The sequence below is a fragment of the Crocodylus siamensis genome, chromosome 2, assembly GCF_052110815.1.
Source record: "Crocodylus siamensis isolate JL-2025a chromosome 2, ASM5211081v1, whole genome shotgun sequence".
Taxonomy (NCBI): domain Eukaryota; kingdom Metazoa; phylum Chordata; order Crocodylia; family Crocodylidae; genus Crocodylus; species Crocodylus siamensis.
Window position 1 is genome coordinate 186,493,668 of NC_143396.1, and position 25,082 is coordinate 186,518,749.

The following is a 25,082-nucleotide window of genomic DNA, read 5'->3' on the forward strand; positions in this document are numbered from 1 at the left end:
TAGTAAAAGCAAGACAGTTCAGTTGATATGGGTGTTATAAATATGCCACTGTGTACTATAGTGTTTTATTAAGTCTCAGAAACTCAAAGCTGATTTGAAATAATAATGTCTGACAGTGCAGGGCTTTGAAGTTTTGCTGCTGCACTCTTACATTTAGGCTTTCTTTTATGTATGACTTTACCATAAAAAACAAACACACACATGGCATGAATGCTTTCCTCATATCTGTGTTTCAAAGAAAGTAACGAGAGGCTACTTCAGTAAATTAAAAGCAATCTGAAACTATGTGGATGGATGTAGGCCATTGTAAGGTCATATGGTATTCTGGCAAGCTATGGCTGGGGTTGCTCACTTGTTGCGGACTGTGAGACTGGAATCAAGAGAGAGAGACAGGGAGGAGGGGCAAAAGCTATCCTTGATAGGAACAAGATGACTTTCATTTAGTCAGAAGAACTTAAGAGCTTGGCTGTGACAGTTAGCACACTTGTTCTTCATCACCAGTCTTGAGACAAAGAGCTGCATTCCATCCATTCCATGGCTGATTGATTAGCCGGTGGACTAATGTTAATTGTTTTTGTCAATCCGTTGTCATAATTGGGAAATCCTTTTCATCTTATTCCTAGGACTAGCGGGGGGATGGGTGTGGAGAGGGGAGAAAGGAGGGTGCTCTGTACCTTGTTTTTAATTTTTGTTCATTTACCTTTTGTCTCACACTGAGTGAAAATCCTGCAGTATTTAAGCCCCCCTGCTACACAAATAAAATGCTTAAAAGTGATGAGGTAGGCAGTAAATAGGTGACATTCACAGTCTGTGTGTCCAGAATCTGGAAGAGACTCCCCCCTGGAGGTGGTGCAAGCACCTACTCTGGACTCTTCCAAAAGGCGTTTGGATGTTTATCTTGCTGGGAACATTTGAGCCCCTCAGACTTCCTGCCTGTGGCAGGGGGACTAGACTCGATGATCTCGCGAGGTCCCTTCCGGCCTCTAATGTCTATGAAATCTATGATGGTGCACTGCAGGCCGTATTAGTGATTTGGGGCTGGTCAGGCCAGGATCCAGTGCAGGGTTGGCTTGTGGGGTTAGTCCATAGGTGCAATTTGACGCTCTAAATACTATTGTGTGTGGCTGAACAAACCCCACATGTGGTTCAGTCTTGGACACTGGATCCAGTCATGTGCTGGCCCAACCCCATGAGTTGGATTTAGCTGCATGCTGGCCCAACTCTGCATGCCATATCTGGCCATGGAGTGACCTTACACACCAGTCCCACTCTGTTCTGTCATGATGTAGCACAGAGAGCCCATCTAGCCTCTTGGGCTCTCCACAGTTCCAGAAATTTTACAACATGAGAGTGGCAATTAATACTGTCACCATCATGAAATTCATTCATGTGTATGCAAGGCCAAGGGACAGATATACTTTCATTTCAAGTTACTGATAAACTTTTCCATTAACTGCATGTCCAATCTAAGATGCTTCCAGTGAGTCTGGTGATAATGCTAGGAGTTACACAGATTGCTCCCACTAATTGCAAACCTTCAGAAATAACAACAACAACAGCAGAAGCAGCAGCAGTAGTGATAGTAGTGAAACCTCCCATCCTTCAGGTATCTCATGTAATTTCATACCTTTAAAGTTACACGACAATAAAATGTAATTTTCATGTTTGGTCATAAGTGTGATACAGCGAACTACGCTACCTGTACTGCTTGATGGCTTTTAAACAAATACTTCCATATAATTTTTTTCCATTCAATTATTGGGAAGACTAAGAAAGCTGTAACTACTTATACAATTGTATCATGTATGTTATATAATTATATTGAGATATGCAGATTGGTCCTCCTTTATTCATGTTCAGCCTCAACGGAATTTTTGAGAAATATACTTCTCTACATGTATCAATTACAGATATTCTTTACAGAAAATAGGAAAATAAGTGCTTCAAGAATTAATATTTTCTCAACTCGGAGAGTATATAATTGTTTTTGATGCTATTATTCTTTTCTTTCTTAAACTGTTTAGTGACCTATGTCGAGGGAAAAATATCTTGTTGAAAAGGCATTAATACCCCAAACCTATGGCAAACATCAGAATAAACCCCAAAGGCTCTTCAAGAGGGTTCTGAAATTTTGGCAGGGGAGCAAAAAAGAAACATCTTTTAAACTGATAATGATATTACAAAAAAGAACAAATTATAATGTTCTGTTGGTAATTGATGGTTATTTGTTATTTCTTCTATTATCAGGCCAAACTCATAAAAGTATAAATGCTTGTAATTGTTAAAAATTAAATTGTTATTATATAACAAGTATTTTAACACTGCCTATTGGAACATACAGCTTCTTAATTTTGTCTCTTTTATGGAAAGATATAATTAGTAAATAAATTAGCTTTTCTACTGAAATATTACTTCAAATATTCTTACAAGCTGTGTTGTCTTTCCAAGGAAGGTTGCACAGTGAAAATGTGTTGCAGTTAAAACTTTGATCTTTGATGGTTGTAGCTTGGTTTACTTGTAACTATTTTTTTTTTCACTTCAGGAAATTAACACATATTTGAAATATGAATCTTCTTAGTGTTTCATCAAGCATAAGGCCCCTTTCCCCCCTTTAACGCCTCTTTAAAATTCTCCTTTGTGTCTCCTTTCAATGCTTGTCTCCTTTCTGACCATCTTTAGAATCCTTTGAGGAGGTACAGGGAGGGGACCTGGAAATATTCAGCTACGTATAAAGTCTTTTCACTGAGCATTTGTAAATCTTGAGTAAATACTTTTAGAGTAGAAAGATTCTGGATATGAGAGAGTCATTTTCTACCTTCATGATACTTTTTACAATTTGTTTTTAGAAGGTTACAAACAATATAGGCATTACATTCAGTAGTCTTAAGGGGCTAGAATAGTGCTTTTGATTTCATTAAACATTTTTCAGCAGACATAAGATCTGATCACAATACACATGTTGGTACTTAGTGAGGGTAAACACCCACATTTCTCATCAGTGCATTGACTTCAGTGGAAATTTTCCCTGAATAAGGCTTTGGATTGGGCCCAAAGTTTCAAATGTATTCTGAACTTCAGGACCTAAAAGCAAATCTTCTAGGCATGGCATACTGTTTATAACATACTGAGGAAAACTCTGATTCTGTGAACATCAGAAATATAGAATGTTTTATGAATTCCATGGAGACATTATAGGAATTACTTTTGCATTGACATGTATAAAGTGGATTTGGGATGACATGACACCATGAGTCAAATTTCCAAAAAGAGAGTCTAAATCTTCATGTATGAGTTTAAGTATGCAATCATTTTCAAATGAAAAAGACAGAATATGTATATGCAGTGGCAATCTATGCATGTAAATTGGCAGTTAGCATACTTAAATTTTGGACCATTTTTCCTGTAACTTAGATCCTTGTAAATCCATAGTAACTCCATTAACCTCAGTGGAGTTACTGTGGATTTATACTGAAGCCAATAAAGGCACTGTCTGGCCTTAATTACATACCTCCTTTTGAAATTTTGATCCAGATAAAATAGGTAGATAATTAAGATAGTTAAGAACAAATAAGGAGGTACATATTTTCATAATCTATAACTTTGTATTAAATATTTCATTTCCTTGTTAATAGACTCATCCTGCATGGAAAAGCTACTTTCTAAAGACTGGAAGGAGAAAATGGAAAGACTGAACACAAGTGAGCTCCTTGGAGAAATTAAAGGTATAGTATATCAGATATTTAAACTTGGTCATAACATAGGAGTCACAGAACAGAACCAATACACGTTTAGTACATGAACCTACCATTGATCCTCATTAAAAGCTCCCGTTGACTTTAATGAGGTTATTGGAACAGATTAATACAGAGTTAAGACATATTTTATTCTATGTACTCTCCTGTTTCAGGTGTATAAGGGCAATAACAGTGATAAATAAACAGCTGTTTTTTTTTTATTGGAGCCCTTTTCAGTCACCTTAGCCTAGCTTTTTGTTTGCTTCCTTTTGAGTAACAGTCATGTATGCAGAACAAAGAATTTCTTGTGTTTAAAAGCTAGTGATGAGCAAGAGTAAGAGTTTAGCACAAACTCCAGGTGTATTATATTAGTTCATTTACATTAGTTCTACAAGTCAATGTTTGCAGAGAAAAGGAGAGAGAGAAAATATCCCGTAATAAAAAACATATTGGAGTTGCAGTACTTGGCACTGTTTCCCCCCCAAAAAATATATCTTGAGCATGTTATAGTGGGGCATCACATTCACATATATTTTTAACCCTTTGTTTCAATAATCAACCCTTTGAAGCACGGTACTATGAGATTATGTATTTATTTTTAATATTCATATTCTTCTTGGAAATGCAAAAGGCACTCTGGATAAAATCCTGCCCCACTGAAGTCAATGGGAGCTTGCATTTTGTTGTGTATGTTTCTCTGTTGTACTTGGGCTTTATTCAAAGTGGGACATCTTTGCCAATAAAACAATTTGGAGAAAACTTAAAGAGAGGTTGGGTAAGGTGTTTTTCTCCCAATCTGCGATTCTTCAATTGTTTTTTTTGTTGGAAGGAAAATCAAGATGATGTTGTTTGGGTTGGAAATTGAAAAGAAGATGTTTTTTTCCCCCACTGTCAGCAGTGCTCCAGGGATATTTAAAAAAGGTATCCCAGTTACATGAGATATATTGTACAGATTTATTTCAGGTTATTGCTAAAATTTCATTAAATGAAAACTAAAAATATATGGAACAATGATTTATATTCATCATGTGAATGAGTCCTCACTAATATTAAAATGAAAAGAGAGACTTTTTGTGATGAAAATTAATGCTTGTCGTTTTACCTTTTCACCAGGAAACCAACTGTCCTGACATAGTTGCATTTATTATAGATGTAAACAGAAGGACAATTGATTGTTTTGTAATTGGTTCCATTAGCTGATACAATAATTGTGTTTAGATGCTTCTTTTTTGGGTCTCTTTTGTATAATGGTGACATTTACACATGTATTAGGTAGGTGAAAAAGTCCTAATACAGTGTGGCTGATAAAAATAAAACACACAGTTTTACCAAAATTTTCTATGCATGACAGCAAGTAAAAAAATGCTCAAAATGATAATTTCAAATGTACGACTATTAAAAGCATTGTTGTCTGCTGATAACTAGGAAAGCACTGAGTACTAATTTGTCCATAAGTTGCACAACGTAGCTACTAGGTCTGTACAAAGCTTCAGGTGGTGGTTCGATTTGGAGGAGATTTGGCCCGATTTGGTGGCTGAATCTCTGAAATAAATCAGGGGACCAATTAAAAGGTCTGAATATGTTTGAAGCTCTCCTAATCTTATGAAAAGATTCAGAGAGCTTTGACAATTTGGACAGTCCCCAGTGGCTGCAGCAGAGAGCTTCAGCCGGATGTGGAGTGGTAAACAGGGGGCTTGGGGAGGGGGAAGGGAACCATGGGGGGACCCCTGCCAGGTCCCATCCCCTGCCTGCTGACCCCCACCCACTCCCCAAATCCCCCCATGGCTGCCCTGCCCACCCCAGCTCCCAGTACTTTAAAAAAAAAAAAAAAAAAGCCCTGACTCACTGGGTGCTGCTGGGTGTGGGGGAGTGATCCCCACTGCCCACCACTACCCCATGCTGCATGGGGGGGCTCTGCCATGAGCCCCACGATGCTCCCCCACTCTCCCAGCCCCCCCATGGCTACCCTGCCCACCACAGCTCTGGCCTTTTAAGAAAAAAAACCCAACAAAACCCTGGGACTCACTTCTCCTGCAACAGCCTTGGGGCTTTGGAGGGCTTGTGCAGGGCAGCGGGGTCAGTGGGGATCACCCCCTGTCGGGCAGGAACAATGAGTATGGGGGATTTTCTTGGGGTTTTTTTCCTTGAAGTGCCAGAGCTGCGGCAGGTGGGGAGGCCATGGGGGAACGGGGGAGCAGGAGGAGGGTTGGGGGGCTCCTGCAGAGCCCTCCACACAGCGTGGCACAGGGATTGCCCCCCTGCCTGGCAGCACCCAGTGAGTTGGAGCATTTTTTCCCCCAACTGCTGGGAACTGGGGCGGGCAGGGCAGCCGTTGCTATGCTGGGAGAGCAGGCAGGGGATGGGCCTGGGTGTTTCGGAGATTCGGCAGCAGCAGATTCGACTAAATTGATTTGGGATAGTGATTCAGATCCCCAAATTGAATCACTGGCCTCTGAACTGGCCGAATCTGAATCTGAAGCAACTACTAGCCACTTTGCACAGGCCTAATAGCTACTCAGTTTCCAAATGGAAGCTACCTGTAGGCTTGTAGTTAATGAAATTTAACACAGAAAGAATCTCTGGCAGTGAAAGTCTAAAATTTTCCTTATTCTTCAGTATGTCATAGAATGTTTTTTGATATACTGTCTTTCATTTGCAACCACTCATTGGGTATAACATCCTGGTAGAGTTAACTTGGGAGTTCTTTTTTCCTTTTCATTCATGCACAAAGCTCACCTGTGCTTAATAGATCTTTCAGCCCAGATCTTTCAGCTGCCTACTGGGTCTTCCCATAGTCTGGCAATATGCCCATTTTAGGTAAATCACTTTGGTGCCAGTAATCCTTCAGTTGATGTCCACAACTATGCCATATGACACAGATAAGTCCTATAGTCCTCTGAGAGAGACATCAGTCAATAGTCTCAGCTTACTGCAGCAGAAGTGACCATGAGTTATGCCCCCGGGACACAGTTCTTTAGGGACAGCTTTCAGTCTGGCTGCTCATATATACACTAGGCACTGTCAAGTACTCAGCAAAGCAGTCTTACCTACAAGAGAATAGAGATAGAGACCCATTCTGCTTCACACAGGTTCTCAGTTTTTGTCTTGGTCCTCTGCCTGCGCTGGTGGGATATAAATTCTTTATGGGAAAAAAATATTTTTTTTATCATTATTTCTGTGTTATAAAGAATCAAGCCCATAGCACCATATTTTCGCCTCAGTGAGGATTATATTATTGTTCATGTTTATATGCAATTATACGCAGTTGCCATGGCCAAGAAGAATATCTAGATGGGCATTTTGATCTTGTTGCAGAGCTGGATTTAACTGCATGATTTCCCAAGTTGTTATTCATATTTTTCTCCTAGCCTCTGAGTCATGGCTACCCCACCCACCCTGGACGGGGGACTTAGTGGGGAGCTGCAAAACATCCTAAGATGCTGGGGGACTGCAAGGTAACTTGTGTGGGGAAAGGATCTGGAACAGAAGTTCAATAGACTGGTCTAACCTAAATGGATTAAATCTGATACTATATCCAGGTCTATTTTAAACGGGGGTCTGCTGTTTTGAAGTCAGTCTGTGTGCACTGAACTATTCTGTTACAGGTTTAGACTGGTTTCTGGTCACTTATACTAGCTTATGTGTAATTTCTGTACCTAGCCCTAGATTTTCATGATCACGGGGTTTATTTTTACAGTGCTAAATTGATTTCCAGTCAGGAGACTGCCACTAAAAAAGCTGCTTTTGAAAACTTGCTCTGTTCATAATCTTGTCTGGCTTGATTGCTATTTGCTTCGCAGTCGGGGTGTTTAACTGGTTGATATTTCTGGCTTTTGTGCAGGATCCTCCTTTTATTCAATGTAAAGGTATGAAGCCATAAAACTACAATTTAGATCATTGGGGAATGAAATCTGGATTATAAGAAACAGAGGTGTGGTTCTGTAGGGAGCTGCTCTTTGCACTGACTGTTACTGGGAGTTGTTTACTTTAGAGGGAAGGCGTTGTTCTAGTTACGGATAACCTGAGCACATCCTCTCCCTCTCCTTCTCTTTCTGCCTCTGCACAAGTGCCTCTGCATTCAGCCTGGCATCTCAGTTGTGGGAAGGAGATTCACCTAGGCAGGGTTCCAGGAAAAAAGAAGTAAGGCTATTTGTACCAATAGCACAAACTGTTTCTATTTCTGTTTGTGAAACGCACAGATGAGAGAGAAGAAAAATTATTGAGTGACAGAAACAAATAAAGAGAATTCCCTTCTCTTGCATTTCCTTGTTTATTTATAATGATTATACTTTTTTTTTAAATAAATCAAAGTGTGATTAGAAACGATATCCATTTGTTAATGGAATGCAAACCTATCTCAAGATATCAGACAGTGAAGTTTTTGTTTTTCCCATAAGTGGAATTGTTTCTGTTCACAGTTCCTCTTGCGTGGAGTGCCTGATTGGCAAAGGCGTGTTTTTTCAGCCTCTTTATTAGGGTTTCAGTTATTGATAATGGGCCAGATACTCCTCTGAATTCCAGCCAAACAATCCATTGACTTCAGTAAGTTGTATGGGTAGAACTCAGAGGAGCATTTGGCAGAATGCTTTGTAGCCAAATTCCAGTGGTTAAAATAAGTCTGCCTGTTCATTTGATATGTTTATAATTGAAGCGCAGAGGGTCAAATTTTCAAAGGTCCATGAAACAGATGAGCTGGGCAAAATGGCCTGCTTACCTGGAAAAACCTCACATTTGCCAGTGAAAGATCATCTGATGTATGCCAACACACATGCAAGTGCCCAGGTGTTAAGTGTATAAGCAATTTGTTCAGGGCACCTTTGATTCAGGATTCTGCAATTTCAGTACAACAGTTAGTGTCAGGAAATACTTTACTACTGATTTTATTATCGCAAGTTTTGAGTAAAGAAATGGGCTTTACGTTGCATTCTAACTTTAGGGCTCAGGTTCTACCCTTAAACATGATTTTTTTGTTACTTAGGTTTCTGCTTTTTTCCTTACCAACCACAACTAGGCAGAGTAGCATCACTTATCACTATCCAGAGCCTGTTTTAAGTTTTCTGTTTCTGTTCCAAATATAAATCTCTGGAATAGCAGAGTCTTGCATGCATCATGCAGTTCCACTGAAACAGTCTGCAATGGTCTTTTTCAGCATACAGGGTCTTTGAAGATCAAATAAAGAAGGTCAGTCTTTAAGTAGCTTAAGCAATGATGTTATCGCAAGAGGGTCAAAATTGTTCTAACAGTCTTATAGAGGAGTGACTCCTGGGTCAGTGGCTACCATGTTACAAGCTAGTACTCTGACTTGCATTGCTGGTGTTTAAGGCTGAAACTATCTATATTTATAGGCATTGTGACTTAAATGTCACATGCTCTTTTTCTACAGTGTACTCTATTTTGGGATGGATAGTGATTTATGTACATAGTTTTGTACAATACAGAATTCTATTTGCATTGTATGTTTTTCTTGCTTACATATAGCCCTTTTATGTACTCTGCACTTTATTAAATCAGTTACGTTAGTGGCTTTTTTGATTCCCAAGTATAAATCTATTGTTTCCCATAGCACTTATAAATAAAATCGTCTCAAAATAGCTGGGTAAGGGGAAGGCATGTGCTTGTTTCCTATGCAGTCATTGAGTTTAATAAGACAAACCCACTTTGCTCATCTGATATTCTTAGTATCTGATACACTGATGATATTGTTAAAGCCACATGATGTTAGTCGCTGATGGACTACATTGAGGAGCTGGCAAAAGCTGTTTTCTAGGGATGTTTTCTCTGTGTATTGTAAATTAGTGAATGGAAGAAAACAGTGCTGCAAAACAGTATACATTTTGTAATTATTAATTGTACACTTCTGGAACAGGCCTGGTGGCAGCTATGTATGAAAGAGACTGAGTATGTTCTGTGTGGTTACAAGCAGTAACCAAGCAGTTACAAGCAGCAGATTTTTTTACTCACAGATATATGAAAGATGTAGGCTAACTTACTCCATGTGCTTTTATTCAAAATGGCTTTGTGGGTGAGTTTTCAGGAGTTCATGGTGTTTGACTCTCAAGTGCAGAGAACCATTCTGATAAAATAAAGCTCCTGATCCTCTTTTATGTTAACCTATTTTATAGCTCATTGTAAAATAGGTTTTTGACATTATTTTTCAATAATAATTTCTGGCATTTTTTTCAAACAAGTAGTGTATACATCAGACTGCTTTATAAATGTATATATACCTTATATCACGGGAGCACTCATAGGTTTTTAATTATGCCACTTTGTATGGCTGTAGACATTTCAAAGCTCCTCTTTGTGCCCTCTCTTATAAACATCTTTTTTTTCTTTTGAAGTCTGTGTGATATACATACTAGCAATTAAAAACCCAGTTCAGGGTTGGAGACACAAGGTCTTCTTAATTAAAACTCAAACAAAACCTGCAAGCAAAAGAACCCACTATATGATTAAGGTCTAAAGTGTTATGATACATTAGAATAATTGTTAACTGCTAGGATTTAAAAAATCAATACACAGGAAAAAGGATCAGTTGGTTCCAATTAGTGAAATCAATGCAAATGCCCCTCACCCAACCCCCCCCCCCAAAAAAGAAAGAAAGAAAGAAAAGAAGCACCCCCTCCCCCAAAACCCTTAAGTTTAGAAACTGGTCCTCATTAGAAATGTACTACAGGCTGTAGTTTTCTGGTAATGTATTTATTACAATGATCCAGTGAAATAATATGTTTAACTTTATGCTGAACCAATTTAAATCTGATGTGTATTTTTGTTTTATTACTGTCTCAGACATCAGCATTTTGCATTCCATGTCACAAAAATTAAATTTCTAGTTCCAAACTAACTTCTAAAAGAAATTATACTTTATTATACAAATATTTTTATATTTCATAAGTACAAACACAGTTATTACTTGCCTACTTTTTATCCTGGTTGTGCTTGATAAAGAACAAAGTACATTGATTCTAAAATAAAAATTTAGATTTTTATGATTGAATGTACCATGTGCCCTGTTCTACCTTTTTGAATGATTACAAGACACTTGTATATTTAGGAAGGTGAAAGGGTCTGATTCTGATTTCCTTTAAGCGGGCATTAGTTTTCCTATAATGTCACATATTCTGTTGTAATAACTTAATTTTTGTTGATGCACAATAATTATTACCTTGATCATGCAGTTAATTAGGCACATTTCTAAGCAAACACACTATGAGTAGAAGGCAGGGCAGGGTAGCACCTCATAGATTAACTTGTTCAGAGAGCCATGAATTTTAGTAGGCTACAGCTTACTACGTCAGATGCTAGTAGGCTATAGCCTATGAAAACTTATGTCTTTCTGAATGAGTTAGTCTATAAGGTGCTACCTTGCTGTGCCTTCTGCCTTACTCCAGACTAACAAGACTAACCACCCCACACTATAAGTAGTTCTTTTGGTATTATAACACTAAGCTACATATATAGGCTTTAGTAGGATTATGGGGCCATAAATTGTAAAAATGAAAACATAGACATTTTTATTTCTCTGACCATTCATTGTTCTTGAAACTTTACAACTTTACTATTGTTGTTGTAGTACACTGTAGTAAACATTTCATCACCATGAAATTATGGTTAACATGACTAATACATGATATAAATATGATTAATCAAAATACATATGATGATTTTCCATATGTAGGAAAATCTGTAATGCACAGTGCCATCAAATATAGTCCTGTTGGCACGGATGGATCTAGGATGTTGAAAAGGAGGTACAGACGGTGTGGTGTATCATCACATATAGTGCAATACATATTTTTGTCCACTTAAAGAGAAACTTAAATCTTTGCTAATATGCTAGGGGCCCAGTGTTGTATTATTTCATTGAAGATCAAAGCAAAAACAACTATAACTTCATTGGAATGTAGGCTGATTTGCTAGATGATATATCAAGTTTAAAAAACACAAGAAACTGGTCAAAATGGTCAACCCACACACCAGGTTTTTAGTTAAAACTAAAAACATTCTGTGGGGCTGTGAAACATTACCAGGAATGGCTAACACATCAGCATTGCAGAAGAAAGGATAGTTTGAACAGTGAAACATCAAAACAGTTAAAAAGGAGAGAGGGTCGTTAACACCTGTCTAATCAAGAAACATTAGAAGGAATCAGATAGATTATAATGAACCAGGAAGTCAATTGACTCTCTCAGCACTGTTGAATAGAAATGCCACTGCCCTTCCTGGGCAGTTGGTTTTAAAGTTTGGGTAAAGCAGGAATCAAAGGGGGTGCAGCTGTATCCCATAGATCAGCCCCTGCCTGCTGGTAGGTTACAAACATAACCCCTTTGGAAGAGCTTTGCCAAACTGGGTCCTAAATTATGTTAAAAACAACAACATCAACCAATAGGGGAAACATTTTTGCATTTCAGTAAAATTATGAGATAAAATTTAAAGCCTCATTTATCATCTAGAAACTGATCTACTCTTCCCTCATAGAAGTGTTGGCAAGAAGATCTATATTATTAGAAGGCTTTGTTTAAATTTTATGTTCAGGTCTGGTTTTTATTTTTTAACCAGCATGCAGGTTTGAAAGTAGCTATGAAAATTGTAAGTAAGCTCTGTTTCCTTTTACTCTTGATTTATGTATAAAGAAGGGAAGACTTTAAAAGACATATTTTTGGGTTATGTTTTAATATTCATAAAATTAATTTTTCCTTTTATTTGTTTTAATAACTGATGGATGGATGATGTGGTCCTTTAAATGAGCAAAATTCCTCTTGAAGCCAAAGGGAGTTTGCTTGATCAGAGACCACAGAACCAGGATCTTAAGGCTTACTTTTGCTTTCCCTGATGCCCCAACAATGCGGACACTATTGAACATGCTTAATTTGACCTCACATGAGAACCTGGACTGAGGTAAAAGGCAGTATGAACAGGCAAACATATGTGTGAAAGTTAGTAGCAGTGGGACTTTGACTTGGTGTTGGATGATAACTTAAAGGCTAGAGACAGAAATTACGCATAAGCCAGTGTAAGTGATCAGAAGCTGGTTCAAATCTGTAACACAACAGAAGTTCAGTCCACATAAACAGCTCTCAAAATGGCCAAAACCAATTTAAGTTAAACCTGGATGGATGTAGTATCAGACTTAACTGATTTAGGTTAAATCAATTTATTGAACTTCTGGCTCAATTCCCTGCTAGGTTCAATTCAACTCACAGCCCCCTGGCATCCCAGGATGCTTGCAATTCCCCCATAAACCCTTGCAGGGAGGGTGGGCTAACCTTGGCCCAAGTGGTCTGCTCCAGCCAAGCAGGGAGGTGTATTCTCACTCCCCTGAGCTGGTGGCCTGAGCCACTTTAGGCATGTGGCAGCATTTTCAGAATCAGAAGTAAATGTCTGTTAATTTGGGGCATCTTTACACTTGCTCCATGGTAGAGGGTTATAGGGAGAACTTTAATTAGAGCAGCTCTCTGGAGCCACTCTAACTAAAGTGTTCACAGTATCTTGTGTATTCACTGTCCTGCACTTCAAAATGGTGGTGGGGGCATTTTAACTAAAGCTTGTTTGACCTCCACTACCATTTTTAAGCATGGGGATGCTGAATGCATGAGACACTGAAGCTGCTGGAGCATGCTGATTAGCATACTCCAGTAGACTCGATTAATTGAGTCTGCTCTCATGCATCAGAGCAGGCATCGGGCACATGTACAGGTCCCCTTACTTATTGGTTCAATCTATGCAACTTAGATTAACTTGCAAAGATTGAATCAATTCAGCCTTGGGCATTTTGGCTGTCTTTACTTAGCCAAGCTGCTTGTATTTTCTTCCTGTTTTATTCCTGTGGCATTGTATTACTGAATGTATATTCAGGGTCAAGTTCTGGTGAAATGCTGTAAGCACCTATCTTGAAACAATCATGCAACCCAGAGAGCATAGAATGTAAATGATCTGCCCATGGAGATGTCACTCTGCAGGTCCTTGTAAGAGAACCTACAAAAGGGTTTCCAGGCTTTTATGCCAGGCAGTGTGGTTAACATGTTTATTTTCATATGTTTCAGAATCTGGCAAGGAACCATTTGCACAAACTATTCTTAATGTATCTAGATCTTATTGCTTTAAGCACCTTTCCTGAATCTTTTCTGAAACAGGGCTTCAGTGTGTGGGTGATCTGTAAAGTGCAGTAGCATAGAATCATAAAAAGATAGGGTTGGAAGGTCATCTAGTCCAACCCATGCTCAAAGCAGGACTAGCCCCAACTAGATCATCCCAGCCAAAGCTTTGTCTAGCTGGGTTTTGAAAACCCCCAAGGATGGCGCTCACACCATGTCTCTGGGTAAATTGTTCCAGGGTTTTAATACCCTCCTAGTGGGAAAATTCTTCCTAATAGCTAATTTAAACTTCCCTTGCTGCAACTTGAGACTGTTGCTCCTTCTTCTGTCATCTGCCACCACTGAGACAGTCTAGCTTCATCCTCTTTTGAACTCCCCTTCAGGTGGTTGAAGACCGCTATTAAGTCTCCTCTCAGTCTCCTGGCCTAAATAAGCCCAGTTCCCCCAGTCTTTCCTCATAAGTTATGTCCTCCAGACCCCTCACCATTTTTGTTGTCCTCTGCTGGACCCTTTCCAATTTGTGCACAGCCTTTGTATAGCAGGGGGATGAGAACTGAACATAGTACTCGAGATGTGGCCTCACCAATGCTGAATAGAGGGGAATAATCACTTCCCTTGACCTACTGGCAACACACCTACCAATGCAGCCCAGTATGCCATTAGCCGTCTTGGCAACAAGGGCACACTGCTGGCTCATATTCAGCTTATTGGCCACTGTGACCCCAGTTCCTTTTCTGCAAAGCTGTTGCCCAGCCAGTCAGCTTGCATTAACCCTGCAAAGAACACTTATACAGTATCAGAGAATACCAGGGAAGGAATTACCAGATTTTAGTTCTTTTCATTTACCAAATCTTTCTATAAAACTGTTTGTAAAAATAAAGGATGTTTTCTGGAAATGATGCATTTCTAAAATGTTGGGTTCTTAACTCTTTCCTTTCACATTTATGGCATAACCTATGACTTTTTCCCTTTTCAGTGGGAATATTTTATTCCAATGGCAGCACCTCTTGTGAAGTTCTTGTGAGTCTTGCTGTTCTCCCAAGTTTTTTGAAGTTGTGGCGGTGGGGGTGGCATTTCCCTCTGTGGCAGTGGTGGCACCCACCTGCAGGCACACAGCTTGGGTGGTCCCGGTGGGCACCGAGGTTGCGGAAGGAAGTACTGGGCCCCCACGCAGCTCAGGTAGGCAGGCAGGCTGTGGTGGCGGGCGGGGCGTGAGGGAAATCAGGCTCACTGCTTTTTTTCCCTCTCTTGGGCAGAGCCTGCCTTCCCAGGCTGCTGCCAGACTGCCTGCAGGGCTCCCTGCAGAGCTCCTGAGCTGCACAGAGCCCAGTGCTTCACTTCGCAGCTGGTAGGGCAGCAAACTAAAACTCCTCCTCGGAGTTTTAGTTTACTGCATTTCAAGCCATATAAGGTGCATTAAGTTGCCAAATTTGCTACAGCGGCTGTAATTAATACGCAATATGCCACCAAGGTGTGTAAACACCAGCACCATTAAAGCAGTGCAAAAGCATTTTGCTCACTTTAAAATGTCATACACACATGCCCCTCGTTTTGTCTACGCGTGGCCATGGTTTCCCCCGAGGGGACGCTTGCTTGGGACCTCAGGCCTTTTGTGATCTCTCTGAGTATCCTTTATGCCAGCACAGGCTTCTAGGGTTGGAAGATAAGCTGTTCGTCATACTCTTGAAACCTCAGCCTTTCAGACCCTGACTTTCCCTGGCTATCTGTGAGTTTGCTTCAGGGACCTCCCTTCCAGTTTGGCTCACAGGGGAAGGACTTTACCTCTTGCTATGGACTAGAAAGAAGTGCACCCTGAAGTATCAAGCAGCAAAACAGACAGCTTCTTTTTAATAAAAGTCTTTACTAGGGCAAAGGTTACCCAGCCAGAAGTTTTCTGTTGCCTCCAAAGGGCTGCACAGTCCCTCTGTCTCCAGTCCAGCCTACACAGCCCTGAGTGCCCCAAAATTAGCTCAACTGTTCTCTCTCCAGTCTGCACAGCTGTACACCCTGAAGTTGCTTTCGCTGTTTGCTGTCTTCAGACTCTCTTCCGATTCTCCCAGCTCACCTAGCAGGACACACTCATTATCAGATTGCTTTGTCCATTGTCCTGCTTATCTCAGTCTGCTTCCCTTGATAATTCTTGAATTTCAGCTCTAGCCCAGTGCAAGGTGATTCAGTTCTCTTGATGCGGGAGGTCCATCTTGCCTCCTCCAGCAACTAAGCAGCTCTGAAACCTAGCAGGGACTCTTACTTTTCTTTCCTTGTGTACAAGCTAGTCATGGAAATTGAGGCATGCAAGATTATTATAACATGAACACATTTAAAATAGACATATTATGATAAAACTCACAGTCCTTCACAACGGGCTCCTCCTTTTTTGTCATTACGCCTCTTGCCATGGTAATCACTAACCTACATTAAAATTTTACATAAATTTGAAAAAGTTGTTAGAATACATAGGCATCCAGCTGGGAACTTTACAAACTGTTGATTATGACTGGGACACAGTCATTTACAATAAATCTTAAGGGACATAACATTACCATTCATCCGAGAAAAAATAAATTATTAACATAACCAGGCAACTCAGATGCAACCAAGAAAAACAGATGTATAAATTGCAGCCCTGACATATATACTGTCTCAGAAGTTTAAGCCTGGGTAAGGGGGTAAGAACTAAGGTAAGAATTAGGAACGCTACCAAGAAGGAGTTCATTTCCTTAATCTGCAGACCTGTACAAAGCCTTTGCTAACAGGTTGATTTCCGTCAGGATATCCACAATTACCTACACCTTATATGGTTGCTGAGAGGTTTTGATTTGCCCAACTCTGATACCTCACTTGAGAGCTGACCAGTTGAAATCTGGCTGTTTTCTGTATAATTAGCCAACCTAAGAGAGACTTTTATCTCCTGCTTTCCCCCCCCAAACCACTGCAAAGTGAGTTGGATTTATTTAGGATCCACTCATTGTTACCAGACCATCTGACACTTCCTGGTTTCTTACTTGTAACATCTTCTGCCTGCCCTCCAACTGTACCAGGTCATTCCTTTAATGTGATGCAGTAAGTGGCATTGTGTTCTGATGTGATGTGCTATACTCTGATAGCAGAAATAAGTGGATTTTGGAGGAGACAGATTTTGGAGCATTTTATAGTAAACTGTGGACTTACATGTCTTGGGCAAATTTCTCTTGGTGGTGTAGCACTAGTCTGTATGTGTGCGTGTGCATCTTGTGCTTCAGCCTGTGCCTGTGATCTTTTCAAGATGTAGCAATGTTATTCTTGCATGTTTTTATGATTCTGGATAGTGGAATGGCAGTTTATATTGCTGGAGACATCCATATAGTTGATATTTAGGTTTCTTCCCTTTGAATTAGAAATGAATGCATCAGTGGGCTAGTTGCTTGGTGTGTATAGTTTCACCAAACCCATTTTTATGAAGCATCACTTTCTACTTTTTAAGAAGCTTTTGGTACTGATAGTCATCATTGTTAAGTAGATGAGTCGGATTTAGTGAATCATTTATTCACCAAAAATATACTTTTGGGTGTTAGCTAGGGCCTTTAATTTTGGTGCTTTCTATTCCCACAGTATTTGAGTCATATAACCATGAACCATAGTCTCAGAGTGAAGAAACTATTTGTAAATGTTAGTCAAATGTAGCAAACTGTTTTTTGTCCAAGGAAAAATTTAACTGTTCCTTTGGACATTTCTGAATGGAGCTAAAATTGTTGATTTGCAAGGCAGCTTAAGCAGTGTTCACCAAACCAAGGCTTACCCCTCAGGCCCCTTTAGCTTGGAGGTTGGGGCGCTCATTTGGGATGTTGGAGTCTTCTATTTAAATCTTCTGTTTGCCTGATTTGGAGTGGAGACAGGACCGAACTCTTTCCAACCTCCCAGAAGAGTTTCTGAACTGCTGAGCTATAGGGCATTCTGGCTGGTATCACTCTCAGACTCTTGTGCTAAAGGTGGTCCTCTTAGCATAATGCAAATATATACTTATATAGCCAGCTAGAGAGAGCCCAGGTATCTGGCCTTTCTGCCTGGGAACAAGAAGGGGATTTGAACCCATGCTGTCTGCATCTCATTTTCTCAGTTCCTGTGTTTTAACATAAAAAGGTATGAAAATGCCCCATATAGAAATGAAACATTTCACTTTTGTAGACCCATAACAGGCTTTTTTAGTACGCTGGGAAACAAGAAAAACATCATTTCAGGTTAATCCAAAATATATTTTTTCACTTTTTCCCCCCATGTCATCCATTATTTATTAATAAGTAAAATTGTCAAAAGCACATACATCACTGAGGAGCCTGAGTATATGTTGATTTATCTTGTAAATTAACAGAATTGTTCATTTCCATGTTAGTGTTCCACAAAAATTTTCCAAATTAAATAACCCAGAAACGTCAGAAATCTTCTCTGTGAATAGAATATATTACTCTATAACTTCATGTTTAGTATACAAAGGTATACCTGCTGTTCATCCATCATTCTGGATTTATATACCCTGGTATCAAATTTTGAAAACAGATGCTTAATCTTTAAATCTTTAAAAATGGAGCTTTATTTTTATTGCTATTATGTTCTGTTTTCTTTTTTTGTTGTTTTTCAGCTCCTTTCTTTTCAGGTGTTCATAGTTACACCTCTGTATCCTAATTTTGGCTTCACCTACAATATCACTGAACCCTACTGAAGTCCATGAAGGTCCTTCAGTCCTGTACCTGGGCAATATGTGCAAAATGTGGAGTAATTGATGTGCACTTATGTTTTCATTTTCTTTTTTGTATGGAATAGCTCTAAGCAAATCTATTCTATAAAGCCTGATCTAAATTGCATTGAAGTTGATAGGTGTCTTTCACATTAGCTTTGGTGGGAGTTGGATCATACTAGAAAAGCATTTGAAAAGAGATTTAACTGAAACGGGCATGATAGTGCTGAAGTCCTGTTGCTATTAGACTGGGAGAAGTCTGCATCAATTTGGTTTAGTACATGTCAGCAGCACTTTGCTTAGTGTGCACTTATATATTATTATACATGTTTGAATTTGCTCATAAAGCTTCCTGCATGGTTATACAACAAGATTAAACTGGGATCTGCCCTATGGCTTTTTAAAATTTGTTGCCCTGTAGATAGCAGTAATGAGAGGCTAACATGCTCATGTTTCGAGAGAATCCTCACGCTTATTAAGATTTGTTTGAATAGGTTTCCATCACAACAGGTGCACAATTATTTTATGAGTAAAATATTATCAGCCTTCTAAATTATCCAGGGCAAAATGCAAGTTGTCTGATTAAATAATCAAACCCAATGCACTTAAAATGCACTTGATTTCTACAGGAATTTTAAGATGTGAAGTCCCAGTCTATCATACAGATTTTTCTGTTGGAACTGTGATTGTTTGCAGCATGCAGGTAGCTGCTCGCAGCATAACCAGTTTGGTGTGTTTTACATAATTCATCATAGATTGTACAAGACAAAACCGCTAAAAAAGCAGATAATAATAGGTTTTACTTCTCGTCAAACATTTTTAATCTACCAATGAAGGTATTATATTGTACATTAAATTAGAAAAAAGTGGGCCTCTAGTGGAAAATTGTTTGAAAGTGCTCTCTATTTGATTAGGAGACATTGGTTTAGAAATAAAAAAGTGTTTTTTAAAAAAATAATTCAGTTTATGAAGAGAGAAAGAAAAAGGGAAGAAAATCCCTTGAATCTGAAGTGCAGCTTACAGTGTGGAGATCACATATGCCACCAGTTACTGAGTAACTTAGTAAACAGTGACTCAGAGACCCAAGAAATGGATAAAATCTAAAACAGTAGGTTTACCAAGGACAAGCCTTCACCATGAATTAAAAACTTAACAGTGCAGCTGTCAGACACCAATTACATACAGGTAACTGTTTGTTTTCATATCTGGATCTGTTTGTCAATCAAGGAATGCAATGAATCAGGAGAAGGGATCTTAAATACAAAACCACAAAGTCAGAGACAGCATCTGGAAGAGCTCCAAGCCACAAAAATTAGGGAAGAAGCACAGAGGGAACAAAAACTGTAAATGCTTGCATGGATTCTGTCTCTATATACATTGAATTTAAATAATTGTGTTGATGAATCAGTAATAATAATTGCTGATAAAAATTATAGTCCTTATTTTGGGCAGCAATATGTTTTGGTAGATGTGAAATTAAATGTAATTTGTATTAATTATGGATAATATGAACAGTGTGTAAGTGGCTGACATTTCCGTTATTTTTAAGCATACTACTATATATGAAGATACTTCTTTTATGGTTGTTTTGACTTGGAAAAACTGTAGATTGGGCTGTGCTTCTAATATGTGTTGTACATAAAAAAATCACAGTTCTTACTGTGGAGGTTTGAAAGCTATTTATAGGCAAGGTTTGCTATACTTTAAAATTCAGTTTGGGGCTTTTATAGTTTATTTAACTGTTTACAAGGAAATTTTAGTTTTATCTGGACTCTGGAATGCATTCTTACTCAAGGTACTAAAACAACCTCCACAGTTAAAAATGCAGCTGTTGTACTCAAGTTGCAGGATTTCAAAAGACAGTGTGGTATACAGAGAGGTTTTTGCATAGGTTAGTAGAGCTGGAGTTTTTCTAAATGTGGGAAAGCCTACAGGAACCTTCAAGTTTTGAGTGGTAACATCAAGGGTGCACAAATAGAAGTTTATTAAGAAAGGCAAAGAAAATGAAACGGGCCTAACAGTTCTGTGGTTTGCTTGAAATATGGGCTTTCAGATCCATTAAGAATCATAGAGTTCCTTTTAACTTGTAGCTGAAAGAGCTTCTTTTACCTTTGCTGCTCTAGTGTTGTGCCAATAGGCATTTGCCTGACACATTACTGAGATTCTCCAACAGTCACAGTTTGACTGAATATCTCTACAAGGGGTGAAATAAATTAAGAGCTCTCTGTGCATTCTGCTTTTAAGAGTTTATTGCTATCACATGTCTGTCATTTCGGTTTTCCTCTGGAGAGAAGCAGGCTATGTACAATGGTACTGAAGATGCTAGTAATCAGTATGGACATGGTTCTCAGAGGTGATGACCACTTGAAGCTCACACACCTTTGTAGGATCACCCTTCTGGTATGCTGTCAGTCTCACACTGACCTCTGCTGTCACTCTTTCCTACTTGTCTATTGAAATATGAGCTTCAACCTGGCAGCAGACAGAGAGCAAGGTTTGCCCTTTGGCTTCTCTTTCTAACTACCCATGGGGTTTCTGACCAGGCCGCTAGTGCTTCCTCCTACTCACTCCTTCCTTCTTATTGCTCTCTTTACTAGATACCTTGTTCCCACTGTGCCTCTCAGTGCAGCAAAGAGAGGCAGGAAGTGGGCAGGAATAGGTTAGCACAGCTGTTTTCAGGCTCTGGGTAGCAACATATTTCACTTGCAGGAGGCAAGTCTGCTGTGAGAAATAAGACCAGAGGGATTCCAAAGAAATTCAGGTGGAGAGGACTGAGACATAGTGTAGGAGACACTGCTCCATTGAGGAAGAAGGGCTACTACAAAAAAGTGCAGGAAATGTGGGCCAGGTGCTAACAAAGAGACAATACTGGTGAAAGGAAGAATTGATAGAGGAAAGATTGCAACTGGGAGGAGAAGAAAACCTGGCGGGGGAAGGATGGTTCTGTGGCTAATGCAAAAACCTGGAAGGGACCCAGTTCAGCATTTCTGGGTTTTATCTCCAGCTCTGCCATAGACCAGCTGTGCGACCTAAGCAAAATCATAGCATTTCCCTGAGCCTTGGCTTTACCTACATGTAGCATGGAATTGTTAGCATTACCTTCCTGATAGGCCATTAAAATGATTTCATAACACTTGGTTCCAAAAATCTCGTAATTGTCATCATGTTATTCATTCAAAATATTTTTGTTCACTTCTTTTGGGTAATCTGCAAAATATTTACCCAGAAAGATATGCATGAATGTATTGATGATGATAGGGCAGTTATGCAGATTAAGCTGGATCATATAGTTTCTGTTGTATAATATGTGTTTTAACATGGGTTTATATTACGCAAGCTCCTACATTCAGGAACAAAGAATGAAAAGCAATCTAAAAAAATTATAGATAATGCAAAGATAGCAATGTATTCTCCAGATGAGCCAACTAGCAGCAGTAACACTGACTGTGTTTATATTACCTCTGGTATCAGAATTAGACAGAGCAACCCTGCCAGTGCTTTGGAGTGTGTAGTGTAGAAACACATAGAGAAAATGATCTAGGAGTCAAGAGTAGATAAGCTGAATGTGACTTCCTCTACTACTTGGTGGCTAAGACTGGCTATACAAGTATATGCATATGCATGTGTGTGTATGTTTGTATGCATGTGAAATAATGCCTGAAGTACCCAGTATTCCCCTGTAGGTACATATCTGCAGGGAATATTGACTGCCATATTACCGCTGCACATGCTATCAACAAGGTAGTTTCTGGAGTATTGTTTTCAGTTATACTATATTCAAACTTTAAATTAGATATTACACAAATCTAAAAAATAGATGGGGTCTGGAAAGCCTGTATTATCCTGAAAGGCTAAAAAAGATCAATCTATGTAGTTTTTCTGAAAGAAGGTTATAGTCCAGTGGTGCTCAAGGCTGTGTCCCATGGGCCAGATGAATGGCTCAGGGATAGTGCACGGGCTGGATTGGACCATGCACTATCTCTGCCTAGTGCTGTGCACTGGGATCAGGCTCCGGAGCTCTGTGCTGCCCCAACCTTATCTCAAGCACAGGGATCAGGCTCCATGGCCGCACATTGCCCATGCACTGGTATCAGGCACTGTGCCATCCTGCATGCCAGATCTAGCATGTAGATCACAGACCACAGGGCTTCCCATGGACCCATGAACCCATAGGGAGCCCCGTGGGCCAGGTAATGCAGTGCTGGGGGCTGGATCTAGCCTCTGGATGCAGGCTGAGCACTCCTGTTGTAGGCCACAAGCACTTTCATGACAATGCTCAAGTCATTATTTTTAATTTGACAGATAAGGGCCTAATAAGTTCTGCTAGCTTGAAGCTAAAGCTGTACAAATTCAGACTAGAGACACAGCATACATATTTACTATTGAAAGTAATTAACCATTGGAATAACTATTAGATGGATGCAGTAGCTTCTCAAAGTCTCTAGTTCAAGTTCCAGCTTCTTTCTAAAAGAGATGCTATAGCTCCAATAAAAGTTATGGACTAGATGCAGAATCACAAAGTAACATTTTATGGCCTGTTTTAGACAGGAGGTCGGACAAGATCTAATCTACATACGATACATATATGATATAATTTAATAGTAGAGCTTACCAGAAAATGTACCTTTAATTTCATGAAAAAATTTAAATTAAAAAAAAAAAAATCTAAAATCAGTACCTTTTTTTGTGGGATTGGAAAATTGCAGTGGGAATGTTGGCTGGTTTCTGCCAAAATGCTGTTGAAATCAATATATTCCTAATGAGTGTGTCAGTTTCAACAAATCAGGAATTTCTGATCAGCATCAGGTAATTACCAAATAGCTCTATTACCCTACTTAGGATTTCACTGATAATAACTCCCATTGACTTCAGCTGTATGTTGTGAGCACTCTGTTCTTTTGGAGCTAAAATCCTTTATTTTTTCAGATATTCCTCAGCCTATAGGGTCCCGTTCTGCTGGTTTTGAAGATATTTTGCACTAGAATTCCATTTTATTGTTTATGTGCAAATAGATATCAAATTATACTTTATAATAAACATAAGCATGTAGTGCTAAAGACTGGCTGTAGGTGAGCCTAGGTGAGGGTTTTTAGATCTTTGTGCCTAAAAGAGTGTTCCCCCAGTATCTATCCTTGTAACTAATTTGTTTTAGTTTACAGAGTAGTTTTTTATAATCTTCAGAGCAAAAGCTCTTATTTCCTGGAGCACAGTATTATTTATGTCCGAAGACCGGATGCTTTATGGATAGTCAGAAATATTTTTTGACAATGAATCCTTCCAGTATGAACATTAGAATGAATGAATCTGACAGTAGATGACCTACTTGTTAAATCTATGGAAAATTTGCAGTATGGCAGTTTTGGCTAAACCATAAAATGTTGCCTAAAAACCAAGGCCAATATAGCTATGTTATATAGGAACTGATAGTAGTCACACTTTTTAAAATTAATAAATGCCACTTTATTAATAAAATATTGAGAGTTCAGTAACAAAGGCAAACATTGCATTTTTGAAAAAAAAAATTCATCTTCATGTAAAAGAAAATACATTCCCTATAATAAACAGATCCTTTCTCTTCTGACAAAATACTGAGCAACAGATGGATCACATACATTACTCCTAAGATTTACAAACTCAGAGTCTAACGGGCAGGTGGGCAAAGTGAATGCCAGAGCTGGAAGTTCTCTATTCAGAATACCTGGTTGCAAGCACCAGAAGGAGTAAAACAATTGAGACTGTATTCAGTTATTGTGACCCAGTAAGGGGTGCATGATTTTTTTAACTGAACATTTTTAGTTTTAGTTTAACAGTTACTTCCCCCGCCACTTATTTCTGGCATGGCACATTTCTCTGGTGAGAAGATAAAAGCAAGGAGAGAAGGAGCTAGGGATTATACATTGCAAACTGACTGCAATCTGAGTATTTCATCCTGTTGTTAAAAAAAGGAAAAACAAAACAACACCATACTGGGATTTATACAAGAGGTATTGTATGAGAGACAGAAATAATCCTCCCACCCTACTCAGCACTGGTAAGACTTCAGCTGAAGTATTGTGTTCAGTTTTTGGAACCCTTCAAGAAAGAAATGAAGAAATTTGAGATATTTCAGGAAAGCAACAAAAATTATCAGAGGTCTGGGAAACATGGTATGTGAGGAAGGTCTGGAGGAACTGAGTTTGTTTAGTTTAGAGAAGACTGAACAGAGACCTGATAATAGTCTTGAGATATGTAAAAGTTTAATGCAGAAAGGGATGTCCACTAGAAGTAATAGGCTTATAATGAAATTAGGGAGATTTAGGATAGACATTAGAGGAAGCATCTGAAATAGATTTCCTAGGGAAGTTGTAGAATTTCTGTCATTGGAGATTTTTAGGAGCAAGTTGGACTAATACCTGAGAGGAATTGTTTTGGTATGGTTGATCCTGGCTTTTGTCAGTGTGAAAACTACTCCATCTCCAGAGGTCTCTTTCAGCTCCATTTTCTATTATTCTATAAAGAAATTAAATCATATTATGAGAATTAGAATAGTAATTAACTAATGAA

At 39.0% G+C, this 25,082-nt stretch overlaps 1 protein-coding gene across 20 annotated transcripts in view; it reads left to right on the forward strand.

Moving 5' to 3' along the window:
* Nucleotides 1-25,082, forward strand: part of SOX6 (SRY-box transcription factor 6) — a 536,736-nt gene that overhangs the window by 261,990 nt on the left and 249,664 nt on the right. For all 20 annotated transcript variants that reach the window (XM_090032599.1, XM_090032598.1, XM_090032613.1 and 17 more), the window contains one exon: nucleotides 3,633-3,722. In XM_090032599.1, coding sequence (XP_089888725.1) covers nucleotides 3,633-3,722 — 90 coding nt within the window. The remainder of the gene's footprint in view (nucleotides 1-3,632; nucleotides 3,723-25,082) is intronic.